Source organism: Scophthalmus maximus, chromosome 8 (assembly GCF_022379125.1).
Source record: "Scophthalmus maximus strain ysfricsl-2021 chromosome 8, ASM2237912v1, whole genome shotgun sequence".
In the NCBI taxonomy this organism is placed as follows: Eukaryota; Metazoa; Chordata; class Actinopteri; order Pleuronectiformes; family Scophthalmidae; genus Scophthalmus; species Scophthalmus maximus.
The window spans coordinates 16965001-16990492 of NC_061522.1; the positions used below are offsets into that span (position 1 = coordinate 16965001).

Here is a 25492-nt window from a genome sequence, read left to right on the forward strand (position 1 = left end):
ATCCCGCCGGCTGCCATTAGAGCTGGGTCAGTAGTACAGGAGCGAGAGGCACGAGCGCGGTGAAATATTCATGGGCACGTGAGTGGTCTCCTGCCGGGCCTCGGCGGAGCGCAGGGAGAAAGTGGCAGGATGGTCCAGGCTGGGCCACGCTGGGGTCCTGTCGCCGGTGAGCCGAGTTCCTGCTCATCATCACAGACCGTGAGCGGGAGCTGGGGTGGACGCGTGTACACGAATGGGCTGTAAAGGCAGAGTTTGGTTTGGATGTTTGCAGGCTGCCCAGAGGGGGGACACGAGGAGGAGGAGAGAGGGAGACGGCGTAGACCAAGGGAGAGTCCACTATCAATATTTCAGAGAAGAGAAGAGGAGACTGGGTCAGTGGAGGAGGCCAGGGAGGGAGGCAGGAGTGACCATGGAGGAGAGAGAGAGAGAGAGAGAGAGAGAGAGAGAGAGAGAGAGAGAGAGAGAGAGAGAGAGACGTGCAGCGGTGAAAGGACACGGAGGAAAGAGGAGAGGGGTTGAGGAAAAAGAGAGGTGAGAGTCGAAAGGGATATCTGGGCGACCGACGGGACTCCTACTCGACTGTCAGGCTGAATTTCGTATGCACTTGTAACCTTGACGGTGACACTTGTTTGTGTTGAATGAATTCATAGCAGCAGATTAGTAGATTTTGTGTGGCAGAGATGAAAGCGATGATTGATTTGACCAGATTTCTACACAGAAATGTTTGTGAAAGCGCATTTTTAATAAGGTGACTCACCTGGCTCTGTGCGTGTGCGTGTGTCGCTGCACCGTGCGTGTTAGATCGAAAGAAACATAACAAGGTTTGCATCCATGTAGGGATCATTTACATCAACCGCTGAGGAGAAAAAAGAAAATTGATTTGCTTATACCAGTCACACACACGCACACACACACACACACACACACACACACACACACACACACAGACACAGACACACACACACTCACTCACTCACTCACTCACTCACACACGCACACACACACACACACACACACACACAGACACACACACACACACACTCACTCACTCACACACGCACACACACACTTTGGATGGAATTTCTATCATTTGACCTGTAAAACGCACTATATGTTTTGCTTTGCTCCACTTCCAACAGGTTCCTATTGTTTCCCTTTGCATAAAAAAAATGAGCCTTCAGTTATCAGAATAGTTATTCATTTAAGTGTCAACCGACTCATTTCTGTGGTGTCTCACAGTTGTGTTGTCCTGGGACTGATGGCAGCATCAAACAATCACTGATACAATTTCCTGTTGTGGTGGAGAGAGATGAACAGCGACCGCCTGATTGGTTGTCATATCCTAATTATCATCGTTTTTTCTTTTTCTCCAAATCTCTGAATTATAACTATAATATTTTTTTACATCATATTTCTAAATATGAATAGCTATTTGTATTTGATCATGTTCATGTTGTCCAGTCAGTGTGGGCGATCCAGATACAATTTTCCATCGTAATATATATTTTTATTATGATAATATATATATATATATATATATATATATATATATATATATATATATATATATATATACAGTAAATATAACTGGCTAACCCAGTGAATTAAATACCTGACAAATCAAGGAACATCATCACGGTGAAGGATGAAACCTCAAAAATCCAGCGACAGGTTAAATCCCCCAGAGATACTCGGGCGACACCTTCCCTCTTGTGCACGTCACGACAACATTTCTATCATCTCGCAGGACGCCTATTGTCCACGCAGCTCGCAGGCCCGCTCTGCCGTCTTGCAAACAAAAAGGCTGCCGGATGCACCCGGCTCTGCTCCGTCGCACCTCGGTCAGTGATTGTTGGAAGAAGCAGGATGACATTTTGACAGGCCTCAGGATCACAATCCTGTTCTTTGTCCAGGAGATTGTCTGGGTGACAAGTTGAAACAGCTTACATCGTGGTAACATCTTGTGCTGACACTCAAATTGTGTTTAGTGCAAAAGGGCACCGAGGGACAAACAGTACGACAGGCAGCAGACTGCGTGTCACCTCAGCGTTTGTTGACATTCTGTTTTTTACGCATATGACTGTTCCAAGTCTTGCCGAGATTTATCTGATGGAAAAGCAGATTTTAACCAATTTTTATTGCTGTGCAATAAGTATCAGCCTGATATTCACATGTGCAGTAATGCACCAGGTTGTAACATTTGTTCAGGCATCATCATAGATGTGTGTCACGTGTTAAACATTTGAAACCCTTTAAGAATAATTAGCCAACCCCAAGACATTTGGTCACTTCACACATTGGAATTTACATTTTCCAGGAACTACAACATGTGTATTGAAGTTTCTCTGCTATTTTAGTATGACAACCAAGAGCAGAGTTCCATGGGGGATAATCACAGCAACACAATGTTCTTCAGTGGATTGTGCTGCATGAGGCTATTCAGTGGGCTACTTGCCAGCACAACCATGTCTACTTCGTCCTGCTCAACTGTGTCCGGTCCGGTTCAACAACGGCGCCGTCTCGTTAGCTGATCGGTAACGAAGTGTCCGCTGCAGACCTTTGTGTGAGAGGTGACGGAGAAATGATCCCGGCGTATGACAGTACGCCATTAAATTTCGATGACGCCGAACAAAGTGTGACGCAGTTTTGGACATTTTCCTGCGTAGACTCGTGACAAAACTCTGAATGAAGAAGTGAGTAAACACAGTAGCGGTAACGGACGAGCAGCATTATTTGAAACGGAAGTACGTCACGAAGCCTACAGTGCATGTAGCCCATTATTTTCTTTGTAGATGTTCATGCTGCACTGTCAGTCCTGTAGCCAACAGAGTCACTACTATGAGCTACAGTAGGTTCATCATCCGATTATTGGGAAGTTTTGGTTTCTGCAAACATGAATTAATAGTTTTTCATTGATTAATCTATCTGTTCCTGCGTAAACAGGTCATGGAAAAATTAATTTGATTGTTTTTTATGATTACTAGTAATTAGTGTTATACAGTGCCGTGACCCTGTCAATCAGATCTGCAGCAGGCTCACCCAACAAGGCCCTTAATGCTTCCTGCCTTGCCTCTGGTTAGTGTAAGTCGCTTTGGACAAAAGGGTCAGCTAAATGAACATAATGTAATGTAATATTATATATAACAAGTCCCCCAAATCCAGCAACTGAATATGTTGTTTTCGTCCAATCTAGGGCTGAAATCTTCATAATCGATTAATCTGTTGATTATTTTCTCGATTAATTGATTAATTAATCTGTTCATAAAATGGTGAAAAATGTCGATCGTGTTTCCCAAAAACTCAAGATGATGTTGTGTTTTGTCCACACACCAAAGATATTTAGTTTACTGTCACAGAGGAGCAAAGAAACCCCCAAATATTCACATTTAAGAAGCTGAAATCAGAGAATTTAGACTTTTTTTTCATAAAAACTACTAGAAGCGATTAACCGATTGTCAAAATAGTTGCAGATTAATTTAGTAATCTATTTATAATCGATTAACTGTTCAGTCCAACCCCTCAAGAACAACATGTTCATTAATGAATTCATTGATTAATAATTTTGTCAAAACAATGTCAGAAAATTGTGAAAAATGCACATTATCATTTCCCTCAGCCCAACGTGACGTCTTCAAATGTCTTGTTTTGTCTTTGTTTCAACCATTGTGAAGGAATTGTGATATGTTTTGAATCATCAACCACATTTCTTTCTTTCTTTTTTGAAACAGAGTCTTGTGAGAAAACATCTGGCTGCAAGCATTTGTTGATATTCGAGGGTTGGGATGTTCTGCCAGAAAAGACTGTTTTTGTTCAGTACAAGTTAACAGGGAATTGTCGATTGTTCATGTGATGTAACTTTTAGTTTTGGGAAATTTTTGCGACATCAGTTTCTGGGAAAACGATGTACCTGGATCTGTGCCAAAGGGTGTTGACCAAAAGAGAGCATATGAGCGATGACATCTGTACCAGAGTGTCAGGTATACATTTACTGAGTGTGTGTAGCTGCTCTCTCCATGTAAGGTTTTTATCACAAAAGTATTTCACCTTTTTCACTTCTGGGCTCAGAATTTTCTTTACCTAAGTTATGGATAGGATTGTTTTGCCTTCAAACAAACAGATCAAAACCCAACGATAATTTACCATAATGTACGACAAAGAAAAGCATCACATCATCACGTGTGAGAAGTTGAAACTTGCAAATGTGGGAAATTTCTGCTTATGAAATGACAAAGATGATTATTTGTTCAGGAAAAAAAAAACAGTTGCAGATTGATTTGCAAAATGTTGCAGCTCTACAGTCCACGTCGAAATAACAGCTATGATCTGATTTTGCACTTGATAACATGGCCATGCCGCAAAACCGCATACATATGGAACTAATGGGTATGGCATCATTATGCCAGTGGACTGTATTGTAATCCTCACAGGACCAACAGGCTTGTATGTCGCTTCTCCCTGCGTTCGCAGGGATCTTGGACTTGGCAGGGACAAATTTCAGCTACTCTGCCTAATGCTGCGTGATGATCAGGTACAAACAAAACAGTGATGAATGAGCAAACTCACTCTCGAAATCCTGGAGATTCTCAGAAACCCGAGAAAGTGCTTATAAAACACCGAGCTTCTCACTCAGACTGTGCGCTGAGGGCAGGATTACGATCTGGATAAATATGTGGGGATAAGTAATTTTTTTATCAACCTTCCTGCAGCTTTATAATAGACTCAATTCCTCAGGTTAAATAATGTCAAATGACTTTTCACAAACCATCTCACCATGCAATATACTGTAGACACATATATATGGAAACGCTGTCGTCCATATTTATTTTTATTTTCTGATTTTGTTTACATTTTATTAGAGGGATATATGAACACTGATGGGTAACAACTGAGGAGGAGTTTGAAAATGACCTAAAACCGGGTCTGGACATATCTGCAAGCATTTTCCTGCCATTTTCTCTGTCTGCATCACGCTAAGCTATATGTGCAGTATAAACCCTGATGCTCTCAGGAGCATCCAACATGCAGCGCAGGTCTTCATGATCTGAGCTCGGCCCCCCTGGTGCCGCCTGTTTTTCCTGCCTGCAACAAGCGAATGATTGACAGAGGGCGACACCTCCGTTCCCCTGAGCCGTGCATTGACCAGACAAACATACAGGGCTCTAAAACCCCCGTAAGTGGCTTTGACTGTGGCATGTAGGCCTCGGCCCTCTGGGAGCTGCCGAGGTCAATGGTGTGAAACAGGCTCGCGGCCGCACAGGGCACTGTGGAGTGTTTTAAAATCTTTTCCTAATCCTTAAACATTTTCACCGGCGACAAGAGAATTCTTGCCATTGTTGTTATCAAAAGGCATTCCAGCCATCACAGTCAACACACACACACACACACACACACACACACATTCATTCATCCATTAGGAACACAGCGGTGTAAGGCTGTTTTGTCACTTTGTGCTTCACAGTGATCCACCCTCGGGCACTGATAGCTCTCTGACCAAAGGAGGGGGAGGTTACTCTCTCTCTCTCTCTCCCTCTCTCTCCCTCCCTCCCTCTCTCTCTCTCTCCCCCCCCCCCCCCCCCCCCCCCCCCCCCCCCCCCCCCCCCCCCCTCTCTGTCTTGATTTAATGGCCTCAACCTCTCACAGTGTGAATCTTTGTACCTGGTCTGATTTCACATCAGTCTGAATGATTTCCAACAGGCTGACTTTTATTGGCTTTCAGGTATCTTTTGATTCTCACAGCGGTGTCAGTCAATTTTTGGTTATTTATCTATTTATCTATTGCCTAAATTTAAGGAGCCAAACACAGGATTTGTTTGGCATGCTCCTGATTATTATTATAACAGTTATGCTCTGTCATTATTTTATGTTGGGCGTGCTATCTGTCAATTGATAAATTCTTTTGTCTGCAGTTAAAGTATTGAGAATGTCCATTACATGCTCCTAAACTGAAGTCTTTAAAATGTTTGCTTTATCCAACCAACAGTTCCATCCAAACACAAATATGGTCAATTATTTTTCATGAATGAATTAACCCACTGAAGCTCATTGGCACGTGTCATCACAAACTCAAACCCCGTTCAAAAAGAACTTCAAATTCAAAGCAACATTTCAGCACTACTTGCGGAAACGTGGAGAAACGTGGTTAAAAAAGAGTATGCACAAAAATATCTAAACTATTTCCATTTGTTTGCACGATGTAGTTACAAAGTTAAATGCAGTCTGATGAATGTTTGACTCATTGTAAACATCATGCAGCTCCAATGGAAAGGTGGACCATGCAGGAGCAGGTCCGCAAACTATCTAGGGGAAAATTGGAAGGGGAAAAACATCGTTTGTTACAATGTAATGCATTCATTTAATGTATTCAGAATAGTTTTGTATGATTTTTCTGTTGCTACTTAGCCACAATTAGGACTGTTAGGTACATTTCTATACATCATCCAGGGCGGCAACCATACACACAGTAAATACAATGTCTCTGTATGTACTATACTGTATATGCATGGTTGTGTTCATGCATGTACATTAATGGCTCCGTTTGTGTGTGTGTGTGTGTGTGTGTGTAATTTTATTTCACTCCCGGCCCACTACTCACACACACTCTCTCACTTAGAGACTGCTGCTCCTCCAAGTAGGCCGGCCAGTGGCCCGGGGCTGGAGTTTTGGTTGCAGGCGGAGAGTGCGGTGCTGCGAACAGGGGGCCTGGGTGTGTGGCTTTGTCAAGGCCCATCAGTGTCCTTGCTCTACTTACTCCACACTTAAGGGTGTGTATGTGTGTGTGAGGAGAGAGAAAAAGAGAGAGAGAGAGAGAGAGAGAGAGAGACACAGTGCAATGGAGGTTGCAAGCAAAAGAACATGCTGCCATAAGGGTTTTGGATGAGACGTATTGTGTGTGTATGTGTATGTGTGTTAGCGGGTGTGTGTGTGTGTGTGTGTGTGTTACTGTGGTCCCGGGGCCTTTACTACTACAGTCTTGTTGGTTCAGTGGGGTAAAAGAAGGCAGAGGTCTCTCTTCCCTCTATTCTGTGTGTGTGTGTGTGTGTGTGTGTGCGCGTCGTTGAATGCATGTTGGACATTTGCTGAGGAGTGACCTAAATCTGTCTGCCGTCATTACCTTACAAGAAGACGGAGAGAAAATCAAGTCACAAATAAACACACACAAGGACACATATGTACACGTGGACACACACACATACACACGCACATGCACACGCACTCTGGAGACCATGATGCTGGATTTCGTGTACTCAGTGGTGCTGCAGCAGTTTGGAAAATGCTAAGCAGGGTAGAATAGACGTAATGTGCCGTGTGTGTGTTTCATTTCAGCTCTCATCGCCCCGTCTGTCCGGGGCCAAAAGTTCAGTCTATATTAAGGAGTCATATTACCGTTGTTCCCTTGTAGCTCGTCCGTCTGCGTCCCGTATGTTCCCCCGCCCCCGTAAAACCCCACAGCACAGCATTGCCCTCTGATCACCTGCGCCTTCAGTCAGCTGTTTATCCCGTTTCCCCTGGCCTGCTGGGGGAGGGATCGCCTCTGCGACATCATTTATTCAGGATTACTGAAAAGTGGCCTAAGCTGGGCCTGGTCCTCTGCCCGTGTGTGGATGTGTGTGTGTGCAGAGAGAAAGCTTACGACTCTTTTATGGGTCAGTGGCCGCTGTTGCTCCTGGCTAATTACGGACTTAAAACACGTACTCACACGCTCGCGCTTTCACTCACAAGCACACACTCAGACACACACACACACACACACCTTGCGTACCTCCTCACTCTCTCTCTGTCTCTCTCTCGCACTCGCTGCGCTGTGCTATCACCATGGTAACAGCAGATTGAGGGACTTTTCACAGCATTGATTGCCCAATTGTTATCTCTATTTCTCTCTCTCTCTCTTTCTCCTCTCTGTCTGTCCCTCTATTATTCTGTCTCCCCACCCTGCTTGTTTTCTGACGTGCACTCTCTCATTGTCAGTCTGTGTTATTGACCATCCCACACACATACACACACACACACACACACACACACACACACACACACACAAAGACTTGCAATTCTTCACGCAATCTCACACTTCTGTTGGTTCCTCTCCAGGCTCTCCAAATACGTCTGGTGGTGTGACGTGCTAACTCTTCCTGCCCGGCATGGCTGTGTCACTGTGGTTCCTGGGGGTGTGTGCGCTCAGTCTGGCTCATGTCACCCCCTCCAGCCAAGGTAAGCATCAAGGCGCTGAGGTAGTAACGTAATGAGGTGCGATTGCATCGTGCAAATTGAGAAGCGATAGAGCAACAGGTTATACCGGCGCTGCATAAGATTTGCGACTCAAATATTAGTCGTTGTTTTTCGTCTTGGCAAGGTTTTTGGGAAACGCTCAGACCTAGATAAACAATAGATTACCAAAACATTTGAAGTACGCCACTCGCCAAAGGGAGAGTCTCAGAAGCACTCAAGTCATTCAGCACCACAGACAGTTCCAGTGCACTGGCGGCATACTGATCGCGCCAACGCGTTCTGTTCTGCCGGGTTTAATCCTGATGCTTTTTTTTTGAGTGCACATGATACTTCAGGTGATGTGAACTGGATTAAAGTAATGCGATTTCATTTAATAACCCTGGTCTACATGGAATAATATGACAGTCAGGGGAGTTTACACACACAAATGTGGACGAGTGAGATTCCACCCTCAAATGAGAGAAAATAAAATCTTATATTTGTCAAAGTGTCTTTACTGTGCGCCTGACAGCCAGTCGTAAAAGCTTTATCGTCCACACTGGCTGAAATCGCACGATATTGTGATTTACCTATGGATCTCATCACATGCGGATGTCACAGTAGACGCTTGGTTTGATTGATTTGGTTTGATTGATAGCAGCAATAACACTCAGTTTGCATCCAGCATTCCTCCCTGTGTAAGATTTCACACATTAAAGATTAAATTAAACCACACATGGGGTGTTCACAGTGCCACGATACAGTTTGTGTGTGTTTATGCTCGCATTGAAAATATGTATGGATTTGATTAAGGCAATCACATTATGGTATTTCCATTTTTTATATAATTTGGAAATTATCAGTGTGTGTATTAAGATACCAGTTCATGATATTGCATGGCTGATTTAATCCTTTGAACAGGTATTTTAAGGGGAAATTCAACCAACTTTACTCCATGTATGGCTCTTTGTCGCAGGTGTACTGCTCAGCCTGGGTGGGGGGGAATCATTTATAATGTCACTGTGGTCTGTGAAAATAACCCAAGATGTTGTCATCAGCGTCAGCTCAGCCCAGGCTTTTAGACCACAGCCACGTTCAAGGGAAGTCAGGATATTTCAGAATCTGCTGCCCTTCTGAACTTTTTTTTGTGTGTGCGGAGGCTCTGGGGACGGCCAGGTGGCTCTCCACCACTTTGGTCCTGAAATATCTCCGCGGCTATTACTCGGACGGCCATGAGTTCTTTCACTGACATCTATGAAATTGATTCCTGTACAATTTGGGAAAAATTGGAGTCCAGCAGCCGCATATTGCCATTGTGACTGCGAGCACAGTTTAACGTGCAGAAATTAGCAATTAGCTCAGAGTGCCGCTCATAAGAACAGCCGCGCAGAAACACTAGCATAGCTGTGGACTCTTAGTCTCGTTTAACATCGGCCTCTTGTGAGACATGCAACTTGATGAAAAGGTGCAACACTTAATTGCTGGAGTCGCCTTTTAGCTCGGCATACAGGCTGCGACCAATCATATCAGTCCCTGACGTCCTATGAAGAGATAACAGTGACTTTGTCCCAACGATTTCTGTTTGCAGAACGTCACAATGAATTCTGTCAGGTGTGTCTCGCGGTGGCGCAGTCATATAAATGTCAAATCTTCATTTTTGTCGTCTTTATTTATTTTTCTACCTCCACCTTTTAACGTCTGCCTCACCTCATCTTCCCCACATTTCTGTCCCTCGTGAACAGCTATGTCCCGGGCTGCCATGCCGTTTGGGCTGCTGCGCAGGGAGCTGGCGTGTGAGGGTTACCCCATAGAGCTTCGCTGCCCAGGAAGTGACGTGGTGATGGTGGAAACTGCCAACTATGGACGCACCGACGACAAGATCTGTGACGCAGACCCCTTCCAGATGGAGAACACACAGTGTTACCTCCCCGATGCATTAAAGATTATGGCCCAGAGGTGTGTTACGTGCTGCGGCACACATTGACTGTATGCTGTGTTTATGTAAGAGCTTAGATGATACAGCAAACACACACACTGTCATGTGGTTCTCATGCAGTTTGTATTTGAGTGTGTTTTGAAAGCAGCTCCACCAAATCAATATGACCGTCTGTGGTTTCACGCATGCAGTATGTGCACACTGCTGCAAAACATACATGCGGATTCGCGTCAGAGGAAACGTGAGACAAAAGCCATTGCTTGTATTGTAAGTCGCGTGTACATACAAGTGCAGTAATCTCTCCAGCCGAATGTGAGTGCCTGGCTGCACCATTAGCTGTGTACTCAGCAGAGTTTTCCTAGAAGAACTGATCAATATTCACTGAGAGGGAGAGGAGACAAATGGTGTGTCCTTTGCTTCCCCTTTCCTGTCTTTTAATCACTCTCCCTCCCCTACTTGTTTTCTCACTCCATCTTCCCCTTTCACGATCCATCCATCCATCCACCCGTCCATCCATCCACCCATCCACCCATCCATCCATTCATCCATCCATCCACCCATCCACCCATCCACCCATCCATCCATTCATCCATCCATCCACCCATCCACCCATTCATCCATCCATCCATCCATCCATCCATCCATCCACCCATCCACCCATCCATCCATCCATTCATCCATCCATCCATCCATCCATCCATCCATCCATCTGCTGTTCTGCAGGTGTAACAACAGGACTCAGTGTGTGGTGGTCGCAGGGGTCGACGTGTTTCCAGACCCTTGTCCTGGAACATACAAGTACCTGGAGATCCAGTATGAGTGTGTCCCTTACAGTGAGTATGCGCATAAGTCCACAAAAACATGTAAACACACATATACATACACACACACACGCAAACAGAAACACGATCACGCACAAATGTATGCATGTGCACAAAAGAAAAGCAAACACAGAAATTTAACCCATTTTTGTCAAGCTACATTTTAGGTTTACAGTGTTTTTATGTTCTTATGACCTCTGATGTCGACTGTTTCCCTGAGAGATTGATGGATAGAACAGACTTTTTTTTTCTCAGGGAGCTTGTGTGTGTGAGTTTGTGTGTGTGTGTAAAATACAGACAGAAAGTTTGATGGACTAAGTACAGAGAGAGAAAGTGTAGGACATTTACATACTATACGTCATCTGTGTGTGCGTGCGTGTGTGTGTGTGTGTGTGTGTGCGTGTGTGTGGGTGTGCGTGTGCACGCGTGCGTGTGTGTGCGCGTGCGAGTGTGTGCGCGTGCGAGAGAGTGTGTGCACTTGCGCTTGCATGCGTGTGTGTTTTCCTTTCCAGATTCACGCCACGGGAGTTGCTCTCTTTTCTCCACAGGAGCCTGATTGAGGAAAAGGAGAGATCGGGGGAGGTGGAGGGGGTAGAGGGGGAGGAAGGGTGGTAGGGGAGGAGAGTAGGGAAGAGGAGTGTGCTGGGTCTCTTTTGTGTTTCTCCCTTCTTTTACGTGAACTATAATGTTTGTGGTGAGAAAGAGTTTCAAAGTCTTTATCTGTGCAAGTTTTTTCTTTACCTCCTCTTTCTTTCTTTCTCACTCACTTTCTCTCTCTCGCTTGCTTTCTTGCTTTTTCTTTACTTCCCTTCTTTCACCCTCTGACTTCTCTTTCTTTCTCTCCCTCTTTTTTTTCCTATGCTTGAGTAGAAGTGGACCAAAAAGGTAAAGACAATACGTTGTAGCATCTTGATCTCCTCTTACCCCCGACCCCTCTCTTTCCTCTCCTTCTCTTCCTCTCTCCTACCATTTCTCTCTTCCTCTTATCCTAGGACGTTGTTTCGTAGTCATGCTGGATGTTGCCCCCCTTTTTTAATTTCTGGTTCTTTTCCCCCACCCCATTTTATCCATCTCTTGTTGTATGGAAACCCGTCCTTTTATCCAGTTTTATCCAGGTTCTGCACCTATAGTCTCTCCTCCTCTTGTCTCTATTCTGTATTTCTTTACAACCTCTCCCTCCTGGTCATTCTCTCTGTCTCTTGTTTCTCCCCCTTGGTCTATCCCCACACAAACACAAACGCAAACACACCACCTCACACAAACGGAAAAATAATCTTCTTTCAACATTTCCTCTGATCTATTTCCTGTTCGCACACAAGCTTTCTGTCTTTTTCTTTCTTTCTTTCTTTCTTTCTTTCTTTCTTTCTTTCTTTCTTTCTTTCTCTGTCTCTTTGTCTCTTTGTCTCTTTCTCTCTTTCTTTCTTTCATCCTCCTCATGCTTATTTTCCCTTTTTCTTCCCCTATAGGAAGAGCCCCTTATTTATCTTCATAGGAAAAATAAGACCAAATGTGTGTGATTGTATATCCGTCTGGATGTGTGCTTACTAAGCACCGCTTCTATGTGTGAGTGTGTGTGCATGCCTATTTGCATGCCAGTGTGAGACTGTACAGTATACATATGTGTCCATACAGTTATTGGTATGTGGGTGGACCAATCGTTGTGCTTGGTGTAACTAACCTGCCCTCTCATTCACTTCAAGGCAAAATTTAGCCCCGCCTTCTGCGTCCCTGATTCTACCTCACACTCTTTTTCCACTCTTTTTGCACTAACCCACAGACACACACACACACACACACACACACACACACACACTCACACAAACAAAGGCACACATGCAATCACACACAGGACAGAAACATACTCACACACCTTTCATTGCAGTGTCCCTGTTGTATTACTCACCACACACACACGCACACACACACACACACACACACTAACAGTGTGTGATTACACTTTTGTCTCTCTTCTGTTGCTTGCCTCTCGAGATCAGAACAGGTGTTTTAAATCCCTCTCTCTTTCTCTCCTCTTTCTCTTTTCTTAATCTCGCCGCACCAACTGCATCTAATTCAAACCATTTTTCATGCATCGATCCATTTCCTTCCTGCACCTGCTCCACTGTCGTGCCACTCTTTTCTCACTTCCCTCCCTGCTCTTCTTCTCTCGCCCTCTTTCTCCTCTTCCTCACATCCTGCTGCCCCCTCCCACCTCCCGTCTTCCAGTTTTCGTGTGTCCTGGCTCACTGCTCAGCATCCAGCCGGCCTCCTCGCTCCTGGAGGCAGAGCATCAGTCGGGCGCGTGGTGTAAGGACCCGCTGCAGGCTGGCGACCGGCTGTACGTCATGCCGTGGACACCATATAGGACCGAGGTGCTGTATGAGTACGCCTCCTGGGACGACTACCGCCAAAACAGAATCACCACCACCTACAAGTGAGTAATATCTGCATGTACTTTATGCAGTGCTGAAACAGTTGATTAAATGATAAGTCACCTAAACAAGCTATTTAAAGAGGTAACCTTTTTCTTTATCTAAACAGTGAAAAAAAAGTATTTATTTAAAAATTACTGAATTCATTTTGAATGATAAGCACTTGAAGTTGCGGGTATTGAAGGATAATTTCACATTCAGTTCAATTCATTTAAAATGAAAATGTACATATTATTTTTTTTAGAGTTGGCTAAACTGTCTCCATTTCTGAAATTGCTCTGGGAATGTTCTGATCAACCAGGGCTAAAATCTCAAGGACTAAAACATTAAAGTTTTGGAAAAATACTATAAGTAATATTTATGAATATTTTCACATTTAATATCATTTCAATATCCTCGTCTTGACAGTGTGGCAGTGACATAGTGTGGCTCGGAAACATGGTAAAAAACCTTAAATCCACAAAAAGTATTCTCATCGGGGCTCATGTAGGACACCATATGATTTCTACAACCTTAAACTCTGTTTCGTCACTTAATAAAACCAGTAACAGCCTCATTTAAGTTGTGTAACTGTACATGTGGACAACATATTCCCTATCATTGTCTTTCCTAGGCTGCCGAGCCGCGTGGACGGTACAGGCTTTGTGGTATACGATGGAGCTGTGTTCTACAACAAGGAGCGGACACGCAATCTGGTCAAGTATGACCTGCGGACACGCATCAAGAGCGGCGAGGCAGTGGTGGTTAATGCCAACTACCACGACACCTCACCTTACCGCTGGGGAGGGAAGTCAGACATCGATCTGGCGGTGGATGAGAACGGCCTTTGGGTGATCTACTCTACTGAAGCCAATAATGGACGTATTGTGGTCAGCCAGGTAGGTGGAAAAGAAAACAGATCAATGATTAGAAAGGGGGGGGGGGGGGGGGGGGTTATCCATACCCAAGCTCTCTCTCACGCTGTCTGCACTCTTCCCTTGTGTAGGTGAACCCGTACACCCTGCGGTTTGAGGGTACGTGGGCCACCGGCTTTGACAAACGTGGGGCGAGCAACGCGTTCATGGCCTGTGGCGTGCTCTATGCTGTTCGCTCCGTCTTCCAGGACGACGAAGGGCAGGCAGAGGGCCGGGCGGGCAGCGACATGGTGGTTTACGCCTACGACACCAGCCGTGGACAGGAGCTGCCCGTGCAGATACCGTTCCCCAACCCTTACCAGTACATCTCCTCCATCGACTACAACCCCAGGGACAACCAGCTGTATGTGTGGAATAACTATTACGTGCTGAGATACCCGCTACAGTTCACTCCACCGCCGCCCACTAAAGGTTTGCGCAACAAGTGCAGATGTGTAATTGGACACGTGGTGAATCCAGAGGATTCAAAGTGTTTTCGTTCCCCCAGGCCCCCTCTCCTCTCTGATGACGACTGTGCGCTCCTACACGGCTACTGTCGCTCTGACCCCAGTGCGACCGTCAGCCTCCCACCCAATTGGCGTCATCAATCGAGGGCCCTTTGACCAGCGGCCCATCACAGCCATGGTCCCTCTGACCCCACGCCCTCCGCTGCGTGTCCCCTTGGCTCCTGGGGGCACCGGTCAGGTGGGCGGATGTGAGGGCCGGGTGGCACGAGGGGTGCAGTGGCCCCCCACCTTGAAGGGAGAGACAGTTGAAAGGCCCTGTCCTAAAGGCTCACTGGGTAGGTGTGGCACGCGTGTGCAGATGTGAGCACGTCAGTCTGTGCTGCGTTGTGTGTGTGTGTGTGTGTGTGTGTGTGTATGTGTGTGTGTGTGTGTGTTTTGCATGTGTCTTTCTGTATCTCATTTCCCTTTGAAATGTAGTCGCATGTCCTCTCTTTGAACTTGCCTTCAGATGAGAGAGAAGAAGACATAGAGAGGTCACAGTGTTATTCAACTCTTCCTCTCGCTGTGCAGCTGTCTTCCTCAGCCCAGCGCTCCCCCTGAGAAGAAGCTTAACAAGCTAAAAACTAATGAGACAACAACATTTTTTTGTCAGGAGTTGTTGACGACAAAAAACAAAGCTCAAATTTAGATTGAGTATTGTAGTCATCAGGTGGGCAGTGGTTTTTAACGTTGAACTTTGAAAAGGTTATTTGTTCAATGTCTGTGTTTCTCTACCTCATTATGAAGATCATCTACCACCAAGTGGCAGCAAAATAGATAAATGCAGCTTTATATTTTTATAAAAAGTTAAAAACAGAGCTCAAATACAGTTAGAATCTATTACTCAAACAGATGCAAATTTATTTTCAATCCACGCATTTCATAATTCTGAATAAGCATCAGTCATGTTAGTTACCAACTGCTAATGGAAAATATTCAAAGTAGTCAGTAGTTTTGGGGCTGTTTATAAGGTGCATGGGAGAATACGTTCAGGGAGAAGCAGAAGTGACGCAGCACCTCAGATTCTGTGAAAACATGCGTTGTCCTTTCTCTTTTCTGACTCTCTCTGTCATGGTGTCTCCCACTGCAGGTATTGCCTCCTATCATTGCATGTCGTCTCCTGTGGGTTGGAGCTCCAGAGGGCCTGACCTTTCCAACTGTACCTCTCCCTGGGTCAGCCAAATTGCACAGAAGGTTAGTCTCACCCACACACACACACACACACACACACACACACACACACACACAAACACATGCACATGCACATTGTGCAAATGCCCTAAGGCCGGTCAGCAAGCAGTTCCCCCTTAAATGTCAAAATATTTGACATTATAAACACCCCCGCCTCACTCTAGATTAAGAGTGGAGAGAACGCAGCCAACATCGCCGGGGAGTTGGTCAACCTCACCCGGGGGCGGATCTATGCCGGTGATGTCAGCATGTCCGTCAAGCTGATTGAACAGCTATTGGATATCCTGGACTCCCAGCTCCAGGCCTTGAGACCAGCCAATAAAGAGTCCGCCGCACGCAATTACAACAAGGTAAATTGTTCCTGTTGTCAGTGTGGATGTGTACTTGACCTTTTCCTGGAAATGAAAGCTGAAATGTCAGAGATAATGATTCTTACAATAAAAGTTTGATGTACCTTTTCTTTTTCAGCTGCAAAAGAGGGAACGCACATGCAGAGCTTATGTTCAGGTAAACTCTGAATAAATGGATGGATGGATGGATGGATTTATGGATAGATAGATGGATGAATGGAATGGATGGATGGATGGATAGCTGGATAGATAGATAGATAGATAGGTAGATAGATAGATAGATAGATAGGTAGATAGATAGATAGATAGATAGATAGATAGATAGATAGATAGATAATGAATCCCTCTCTTTCTGTCTGTCTGTCTCTTTGTCAGGCCGTTGTTCAGACAGTTGATAACCTGTTGGGTCCCGAGGCTCTTGTGTCCTGGGCTGATATGAGCAGCGTTGACCAATCACGCTCAGCGTCACTGCTGTTGGATGCAGTAGAGAAAGGAGCGTTTCTGTTGGCAAACAACCTCTATGAAGGTCGCTTCAGTGACAGGGCACCAAATGTTGGTACGTGATCATTCTGTTTTTCTTTGCCATTTTGCTTTACCCATTGTGGAAACCACCAATTCACGCAGACTTTTGTGCATGTCTGCTCCTGTGCGTGTGCAGATCTGGAGGTGTACGTGCTGAATACAGAGGCGGACATTCAGGACCTGACTTTCCCTCACACCTACGACAGTGACAGCATCTTGCAGATATCAGCACTGGCTCTGCAACAGTACAGCAACAATGGTCTGTTTCACACAGATTCAATGAGACCAATAAACATTTTGTACATCTCAGTATTTTAATGTCTAAAAGTCAGGTTGTTTCCCCCCGTTCACTGTGTGACCCTCTCCTCTGCGCTTTTCCTCTGCAGGCCAGGTGAAGCTGGTGCTCTCTCTCTACAAGAACCTGGGCTCCTTCCTGACCACCCAGAATTCCACTCTGCGACTGGGGCTGGGGCTGGGTCAGGGCTCAGAGGTCAGGCGTAAGAGCCTGGTGGTCAACTCCCACGTGATCTCTGCCTCAGTGCACAGAGGATCCAACAGGGTGTACCTCTCAGAGCCGGTGATCTTCACTCTCAGACACCTGCAGGTCTGTTTGGAAATGCTTTAAAAGGAATATCCACAATGAGCAAACCCCAAACCTTGTGCATGATGTGATCACTGTGTGGTTTGGTGTGTTTGACCCCTCCCAGCTGGAGAACCACTTTGGCCCCAACTGCTCCTTCTGGAACGCATCAGGCGTGTCAGGCAGTGGCAGGTGGTCTACCCAGGGCTGCCGCCTGCTACACACCAACAACACACACACTACCTGCGCCTGCAACCACCTGTCCAGCTATGCTGTCCTCATGACGTATCAGCAGCCTGCTGTAAGTAACACACTCACCAAAAAAACTGCACGCAACAGTTCTAAATTCACCGTCATGGAAGACAAAAGCAGATTTAAGGTTGTAATTCTAATGTTTTTTTGTTTGATTTTGTTTTCTGTGAACCTTCTCTTACCGTTCAAAACAACTCCTTTTATTGCTGAGACTGAGAGTTTGGAGATACGTTACAAATCATTACAGCTCATTTATAGACTGCCACGAGCCACACTTTAACTTCGTAAATCTACCTCCATCTCTAGACACCAAAGTCGTCCTCATGCCAGTCTCACGCACCCATTTGCTGTAGCACAGCGGGGACTTCAGCCCCGCTGCGCTCTCCTAAATGCTGTTTAAAAACCAGGCACAGAGGGGGTGATAGCTGTGGATTGTAGCTGTAGGAGAGAGCGAGAGAGGGTGCAGGGTGTCGAATTAAGGAGGGCAATTGAATTTGGATTAAGTGTGTCTCTGTAAGATTTTCCTCTTTGTTGAGTGGGATTTTTATACATCTGACACCAGGACACACAACCAGAGTGCCAACACATGCTCCAACATCCATACGTGTAGCCTACGCTTTATGGTCAGACAAAATGCAACAACAACATCTTGTTAAACCTCCTTGCATGTTGTTGCCTCTGTGCTTCCCTCACTCAGTTTGGGGTCGGCGTAGAAGAGCTCCTGGTCTATGTGGTTTCTTGGGTTGGCATCTCCGTAGCACTGGTGTGTTTGGCCACCTGCCTTACAACCCTGTGCTGCCAGGGGGCACCGTGGCACACAGACCACAGCACCATCCACTGCAACTTGTGGGCCAACCTGCTCATCACTGAGCTGCTCTTCCTCGTTGGTGCCAACAAGACACAATACACAGTGAGTGCTGAGATACTGGACTAATAGAATAGATCAGTATTGGAATAAATTGTTTGCACAAATCATCCCGCCATTTTGCCGCTCTTTATTTAACTCTTCCTCCACGTTTACAGGTCGTGTGCTCTATCATTGCTGGCTTGCTGCACTTCTCGCTGCTCTCGGTGTTTTGCTGGTTGTGTCTGGAGGGGTTGGAACTGTACCTGCTGCAGCGGGAGGTGTTTGAGGGACGCAACTCCAGGAGGAAGTATTTCTACCTGTGTGGCTACTCTATTCCTGGGCTGGTGGTGGCCGTGTCGGCAGCCATAGATTTCAGAGGCTACGGCTCAAAGACGGCGTACGTTGACTTCTGCGTTTGTGTGTGTGTGTGTGTGTGTGTGTGTGTGTGTGCTTGCGTGCGTGTGTGTGTATTTTCGTATGGGAACGTACATCCATATATTTCTTGTTTTTGTGGTTCTTAGATGTTGGCTACGAACAGACAACTACTTCATCTGGAGTTTCCTGGGACCTGTTGCTGTCGTCATAATGGTGAGAGTTCATGCTCACACAGATCCCAGACTGTCATGAATCTTTGTCCTCAGCATCTAATAACTTCATACATAGTCATTGTAAATGAATACATATTTGACTGTGTTTGAAATGTGTCCTTTTTGGCCTCAGTTGAACCTTGTTGTCTTGGTGATGACCTTACATAAGATGCACAGCACTGCCGCTTTGAAGCCGGACTCCAGTCGCCATGACAACCTGAGGTTAGTATAGCGCCTCATGCTTATCTGTCTTGGCTGAATATGTGCAGAGCTCATTTCTGTTTCTTTAGCTTCTGGCTCCACTCATTAGCTAAATGAAGCAAAGTTGAATTTATAAACCATCATAGGCCCTGGATTGATGAAACGACCTTACTGTATCTCTTTACCTACATTCCTGTTGCTCGCCAATTGTAATCTTAAGATTTATAACTTTCATAGTTTGTGCACATTGCTGTACAGTGAAACCAAACCTAAATAAGCCAGATGTAACTGTAATAATGAATGAATGTTGCTAGCGCCAGAGTTGGTTATGTGTCTGAGGAAGCTTATACATTAAGAGATAAGTATTCAATTTAAATATTTTAAACTCAGCATAAAGGACATGTAGTGATGATAGGTCGGTTTCAGCATTTAAGCAGCATCATGAATAGTTTCAAGTGGAGAACTCATGTTAAGTGCACTTCACAGCTCCATAATAGAGTCTCTGCATCCTTTTGAGTTAGAAAAGGTCAAACTTTAGTAAGGCTGTATGAATGAAGAATAAAGGAAAAGAAATGTCCATACAATAACGTATCAAAGGAAAGCTGTGGTGGGCATCGGTCATGTCCTGCAATTTGAAAAAGAGATTACATACATAAACCTGTCTGAGTCCTCTTTCATTTTATTTCTTCAGTTTCTTATTTCAACAGAAGACAGCTTGCTGATTTGGGGTGTGTTCACTGTGACGCCACCCAAACTCATTAGCTGTCTTGTGAAATAGACAATCACATCTTCTGCATATCTCTATCCGTATTCTGTTCTGAACTCTTGTTGATCTAGTTTGTCAGAGGAAAAAATGAAATGTCATTTAAGCGTGCGCTCTTCCCCTGGGTCTCTGCAGGGCGTGGGCTGTGGGCTCCCTGACACTGCTCTTCCTGCAGAGCGTCACCTGGTCCTCAGGGCTGATGTTCCTGTCGGCTCCCTCTCTCCTCCTGGCTTATCTCTTCTCCTCCCTGAACACTGCCCAGGGCCTCCTCATCACCATACTGCACTGCAGCCTCGCCAGGAAGGTCAGGCTCTGTTTGTGTGTGTGTGTGTTATTATGTCCTGCACCTACAAGTGTCTGTGTGTCAATATGTACGATTTAACTCATTTTTCATGTTTGAAAATATTGCGAGCAGGGCCAGAAGGACTATGGCCGATGCCTGCGCCTCTCGCAGTGCTGTGCAACTTCCTCTTCCAGCTCTCCGGACTCGGTGAAGGGTTCTGCACTGCGGTCCAACAGCCGCTACACCAGCAGCCAGAGTCGGAGAGCCACTGCAAACAGACAGGTACATTACAAAACACTGAGCCTCTCTCTCTCTCTGTGTCTGAGTCAGCTTTGACCTTGTGTGACCTTTCCGCTCCAGAGTCGCATCAGGAGGATGTGGAACGACACAGTGCGCAGACAGACTGAATCGTCTTTCATCGCTGCAGATGTGAACAACACTCCTACACTCAACCGAGGTGACGATCATTTTGTATTTGTCTTTTAAATCTCAGCCTTCGTGGGTGAAGGGTGTGACATTTATTTTCTCCCTCTCCTCCTCTTCCTCTCTCAGCTGCTTTGGGAAACCATTTCCTCACTAATCCAGTGTTGCAGACTCATGCTGGGGCCTCTCCTTATGACACGATGCTGGCCCAGGGATACAGTCAACCTTTCACCTCCACAGGTGCCTCTCAGTGCAGCTTCCTCCGACTCTTCCTCTGTACTCTGTAACATAAGCTCCTTGCTCTTCTGTTTTCTGGTTGTACCTTTGACTGTCCTTTTACTTGCAAAACTCTAGACTATTATAATTTTACTAAGAGGTCTCAGACTTTTGCACAGTACAGTTTGTCATGTGTGAATGCTTGGAATTTAAAGTTCAAATGTTTTTTGTGTTTTTTTTAATGTTGTTCTGATTTGAGTTTTTGAGTTTTGAACTGTTTGTCTTTTACTTGTTTTTGACGCTCTCCCTCTCTGTCTCTCTGTCTTAACGTGGAGCAGTAGGAACCTTCAGAAACAAGCAGAGTACGAGCTCCTTTATTGTGCTCACTTGAATCATTGAGCGCCACTTCCTTGTGCACTGTGGTTCAATGTCACAGACTATCAGTGCAATATTTCCCCACTGTAACAACTCATAGATCATGAAGGCATAAAATACATCCCCTCCATGTCACTACACAAAAAACCTTCATCAAAGAATATTGTTAATATCCCAATCTGAAGCTGGGTGGTAAAGCTGCACCCTCAGTAGACACAGAAACACTAAAAACTGCTCATACATTAATTCATGTGCATCTCTTCGTGTAAAACTTGTAATATAAATCCCTTTCCTTCTTGTAACTGACGTGCTCCTGTTTCTCCTAACAGAGGGTAGTGTGTCCCAGAGCCAGGAGTCCTGTGGGTTGGACAGTGTGTGTCTCAACGGAGGCTACACCCCCAACACCTTCACTCTGCACGGTCTGGGGACAACTCCTGGGTCCCGAGCTGGAGTGGTGGGCAGCACTGACCTTCTGAGAGAGGGAGGCGTTGGGATAGGAGGGGATGACATCTCTCCAGCCCTCCTCACCCCCCATGGAGCCACAGATCTCGGCAGTGGCGCCGGAATGCGCCGCAACCTGTCTGATGCGGCGGCGCTGGAGAAGATGATCATCTCAGAGCTGGTGCAGAGCAACCTGAGGCCCTCGGTACCCATGCCTGTTCCTCCTGAGCGCTACGGAAGCCTGGCGAGGCCTCATCTCCAAGACAGGGCGGCTCTCGCTCACACTGCCACACTAACTCGACACGCACAGCCACCCCAAGAGGGTTGGGCGGCCACCATGCAGCCAAACACACGCCACAATACACAAGATGGCTGGGCGCATACAAGGCACCACACACAAGACGCTGAGACACATTCCACACCACGGGGACAAGAACATGCCACAACGCCACGGTTACAAGACGGCTGGTCGCATGCTCGCGCTTCTGGAGATTCTGAGTCCCGCGAGCTGCTTAAAGACGGGGACAGGTCGCAGCTGCAAGGCACTCTGGGTCGCCGCGGGCTCCAGGACAGGCAGCAAGCTCGTCCTCCTGATGTTCAGGCTCGACCCTATTCCACCCTGAGTCGCACACCTTGTACTTTGTCCCGCCACCGCAGCACTGTGGAGTCGAGTGGAGGGGCAGACAGAGAAAGGGAACGAGACTGGGATCGGTACCGAGACAGGCCCCTTCCGCCTCCTCCTCCCCCTCCCCCACAGGAGTCTGAGCCCCTGTACAAGGCTCTGGAAGAGCCACTGCTGTTGAAACAGAGGGAGGCAAGTGTAGAGACATGGAGAGGCGGCCAGAACAGAGAAAAGGATGAGACGTTTCACTTAAAAAGAGACGGAATGATGGACGACTGGAGGGGAGGAGCAGAGAGAGGGCGGGACGAGTGTTTTACCTCCCAGAAGAGAGATGGAGAGATGGATGAATGGAGAGGTGGCATTGAAAGAGGAAGGGAAGAACCTCATCTGTTGGAGAAAAGAGATGGACGGATGGAGGTGTGGCGAGGAGGAGCGGAGGGAGAGCAGGCAGAGACTTTCATAACCCAGAAGAAAGATTTTGGGATTGAGGGATGGAGAGGTGGGATGGAGAGAGAGAAGGAAGAAACCTTGTTTTTAAAAGACAGAGATGGATGGAGAGCAGGGGTTGAACGAGAGAATGAGAAACAGAAGGATAGAGCACTGGATGTGTGGAGAGGAGGGATGGATGTAGACAGGGAGGAATCATTCCTGTTTGAGAGCCAAGATGGAGGCTTAGATGGGAGAAAAAGAGGGAAAGATAGAGGGTCTCTTCGGTATCATGGCGAAAGAGAGGATTCAGACAGCTTTGCTCTGCCTTTGACCCCTGACCTTGACCTTGATCCTGACTCCTCACCAATCTACGCCAGAGATTCAAACCCCTCCCCTCTTTACCCGGGGGACCGAAGTTCACCACCGCTCAGCATCTTCCCCCGAAGCTCTCCCCCGACAAATATTTTTGCTCCGCGAGACACCAACTCACCTCCCAACAACCTTTACTCCCGACACTCCCCCCAGGTGTACAGCCGAAGCAGCTCCCCTCCTCGCTTCTACACCCGCAGCTCCCCTCCGACGCTCTCATACCCCGACAGCAGCCCTGAAGGTCCAGACGAGGTCAGCCCTACCGGCCAGCCCCAGCGGCCCGTCCTGGAACTTCCCTACAGCCTAGGGAGACCCCCACTCGGGCCACGGCCCAATCACCTGCAGACCTTCTACCAGCCGCCGCCGCTGGCAACCAATGGAGAGGCAGTGTACACGCCAGAGCCCACCTCTGAGGGAGAGGATGGACAGATGCAGCGGGTGACGAGCCTGTGACTAGGGCGGTGGTGATCGTGGCATAGAAACCAAGGAGGAGAAGGAAGACGGCCATAACAACAACAAATAATGATGATCAAAACTGACGATGGATATGATGATGAAGAGGATAATGAGGAGGGATGAAGAAGGTACAGAAGATGATAATGACAGCGATGGCTCCTCCCTGCTTCTATCTCTCGATCACCACGAGACTGCCCCCCTTACCATGTTTTGTTACTTTTCTATGACTGTGATCCATTTCTAACTCTTCCTCCTCCTCTTCCTCTCCCTCTCCCTCTCCCCTCCTTCCTGAGACCCTGCTGTGTCTTCCTGTCTCATCAGTGCTAATCCTTATTGGCCCATAGTCTAAGTTTCTATCGATTCATCGGCTGGGTGTTGCCCCTCCCTGTAGCAAGCAAACAGTGTGTCAAAGAAGCACTTGTGTGTTGCCAAAAAATCCTTTCAAAGAACATGTGCATGACTTTATAGTGGCTTTACAAGGCTACATACTGTAGGAGGAAAATGCTCAAGTATGTGTGAGCATATGTGCGAGTGTATGTCAAGCGTGATGAGCATGCGTGTGTGAAAGGCCGCGTGTGTTTATGAGAGAGAGAGAGTGTGTATGTGTGTGTGTGTGTATATATACATCATTCTTGTATAATTAATGTATCACAGTGAAGCATTTTATCAATATCAACCGGGGGGGATTCTTACACACAACCCCCCGCTACTGAGTTTGAACTCTTGACCAATCCCATTTCACATCAAGACCAAAACTTGCGCCCCCTCCTCCAACCTCCACCTGCCAGTAACTGTTGGTGATGGGACTCGTTGCCGTGGAGTTTGTCATAGCAACAGAACTCTTGACTCCAGAGCCAGAGATCATATGAAAACCTCAGAACTTTTCTGCAACCCCCTGAGATCCTTGTACATATTGACCTCAAGTGTTCTGATTGTCTTGTATTGCTATTGAAGTTCAAGTAAACCTGTGGAAGAAACGATTTTTTTTTGGGTCTTTCTGTTTGTGTTGACAGATGGAGAAAAAGGGAATATTATATCTACTGTGCAAAAGGGGGAGAAAATGATACTTACATACTTAAATTAAATCAGCTGCCGTACTTGAGGCACTTCTTCCCTCGAGTATTTCCAGTTTATGCAGCTTTATACTTCTATTCCATGAAATTTCAGAGGCAAATATTAATATAATCTAATTCTGACAGAAAAATTGTATCCAGCCGCTGGACGCGCACACACACAAACACACACACACACACGCATGCACACACTGACAAACACACACTGACAAACACACACACACACACCTTTTACTTGGCTAATAAATACTTTTTCCTATATATTTGAGTAAGTTAAGCTTTAAGAGTTTGTATTTTAACATTGTTATGTTGCTGCTTTTTTTCCCCATGGGGCTATAAACAGCTTTATCTGCTTTAATGTCAATAACTGACAACACAAAATATATCTTAGGACAGGAAGAAAATATCAGTTAAAAAAAGAAAGATCAGAGCCATGACAGTAAAGATGATAAAGTAAGGTCTAAACATATACTGAGTAAGTAATACTATGGTAACTAAGTCATTAGAAATTGGACTGCAGTTGTGTGGACTCATTCTGGAGCTGTACACCTGAAGCTGCACTAAACAAGACTTTTACTCAAATGTGGAAGGTGCGACAGAAAATGATCACCTGTTTCTTTGAATTCCCCCGCAGCTCTACGGGGCGTTTTAGCATCATCCAGCTCATTGTTGTGGTTTTACTACCTGCCCACAACCACATGGCACATGTCAAATTAAGTTTGTGA

The 25492-nt window shown here is 46.1% G+C and overlaps 1 protein-coding gene across 6 annotated transcripts in view; it reads left to right on the forward strand.

The window, feature by feature from the left end:
* The window catches only part of LOC118312710 (adhesion G protein-coupled receptor L1-like), a 25813-nt gene extending 1139 nt beyond the window's left edge, over positions 1-24674 (forward strand). The window contains exons 1-26 of one of the 6 annotated variants that reach the window (XM_035637543.2): positions 6-26; positions 8086-8205; positions 9945-10158; positions 10862-10971; positions 11830-11844; positions 13183-13390; positions 14002-14266; positions 14374-14713; positions 14790-15083; positions 15878-15981; positions 16143-16328; positions 16447-16485; positions 16704-16884; positions 16987-17109; positions 17237-17454; positions 17558-17731; positions 18380-18592; positions 18706-18926; positions 19051-19117; positions 19250-19338; positions 20216-20384; positions 20496-20645; positions 20724-20820; positions 20916-21026; positions 21341-21364; positions 21707-24674. In XM_035637543.2, coding sequence (XP_035493436.2) covers positions 8136-8205; positions 9945-10158; positions 10862-10971; positions 11830-11844; positions 13183-13390; positions 14002-14266; positions 14374-14713; positions 14790-15083; positions 15878-15981; positions 16143-16328; positions 16447-16485; positions 16704-16884; positions 16987-17109; positions 17237-17454; positions 17558-17731; positions 18380-18592; positions 18706-18926; positions 19051-19117; positions 19250-19338; positions 20216-20384; positions 20496-20645; positions 20724-20820; positions 20916-21026; positions 21341-21364; positions 21707-23691 — 5667 coding nt within the window. In that variant the 5' untranslated portion in view covers positions 6-26; positions 8086-8135 and the 3' untranslated portion in view covers positions 23692-24674. Of the gene's footprint in view, positions 1-5; positions 27-8085; positions 8206-9944; positions 10159-10861; positions 10972-11571; positions 11654-11829; positions 11845-13182; positions 13391-14001; positions 14267-14373; positions 14714-14789; positions 15084-15877; positions 15982-16142; positions 16329-16446; positions 16486-16703; positions 16885-16986; positions 17110-17236; positions 17455-17557; positions 17732-18379; positions 18593-18705; positions 18927-19050; positions 19118-19249; positions 19339-20215; positions 20385-20495; positions 20646-20723; positions 20821-20915; positions 21027-21340; positions 21365-21706 lie in introns of those variants that run through there. The other 5 variants (XM_035637542.2, XM_035637545.2, XM_035637546.2 and 2 more) reach the window with 5 other exon arrangements.
* The last annotated feature ends 818 nt before the right edge of the window (positions 24675-25492 follow it).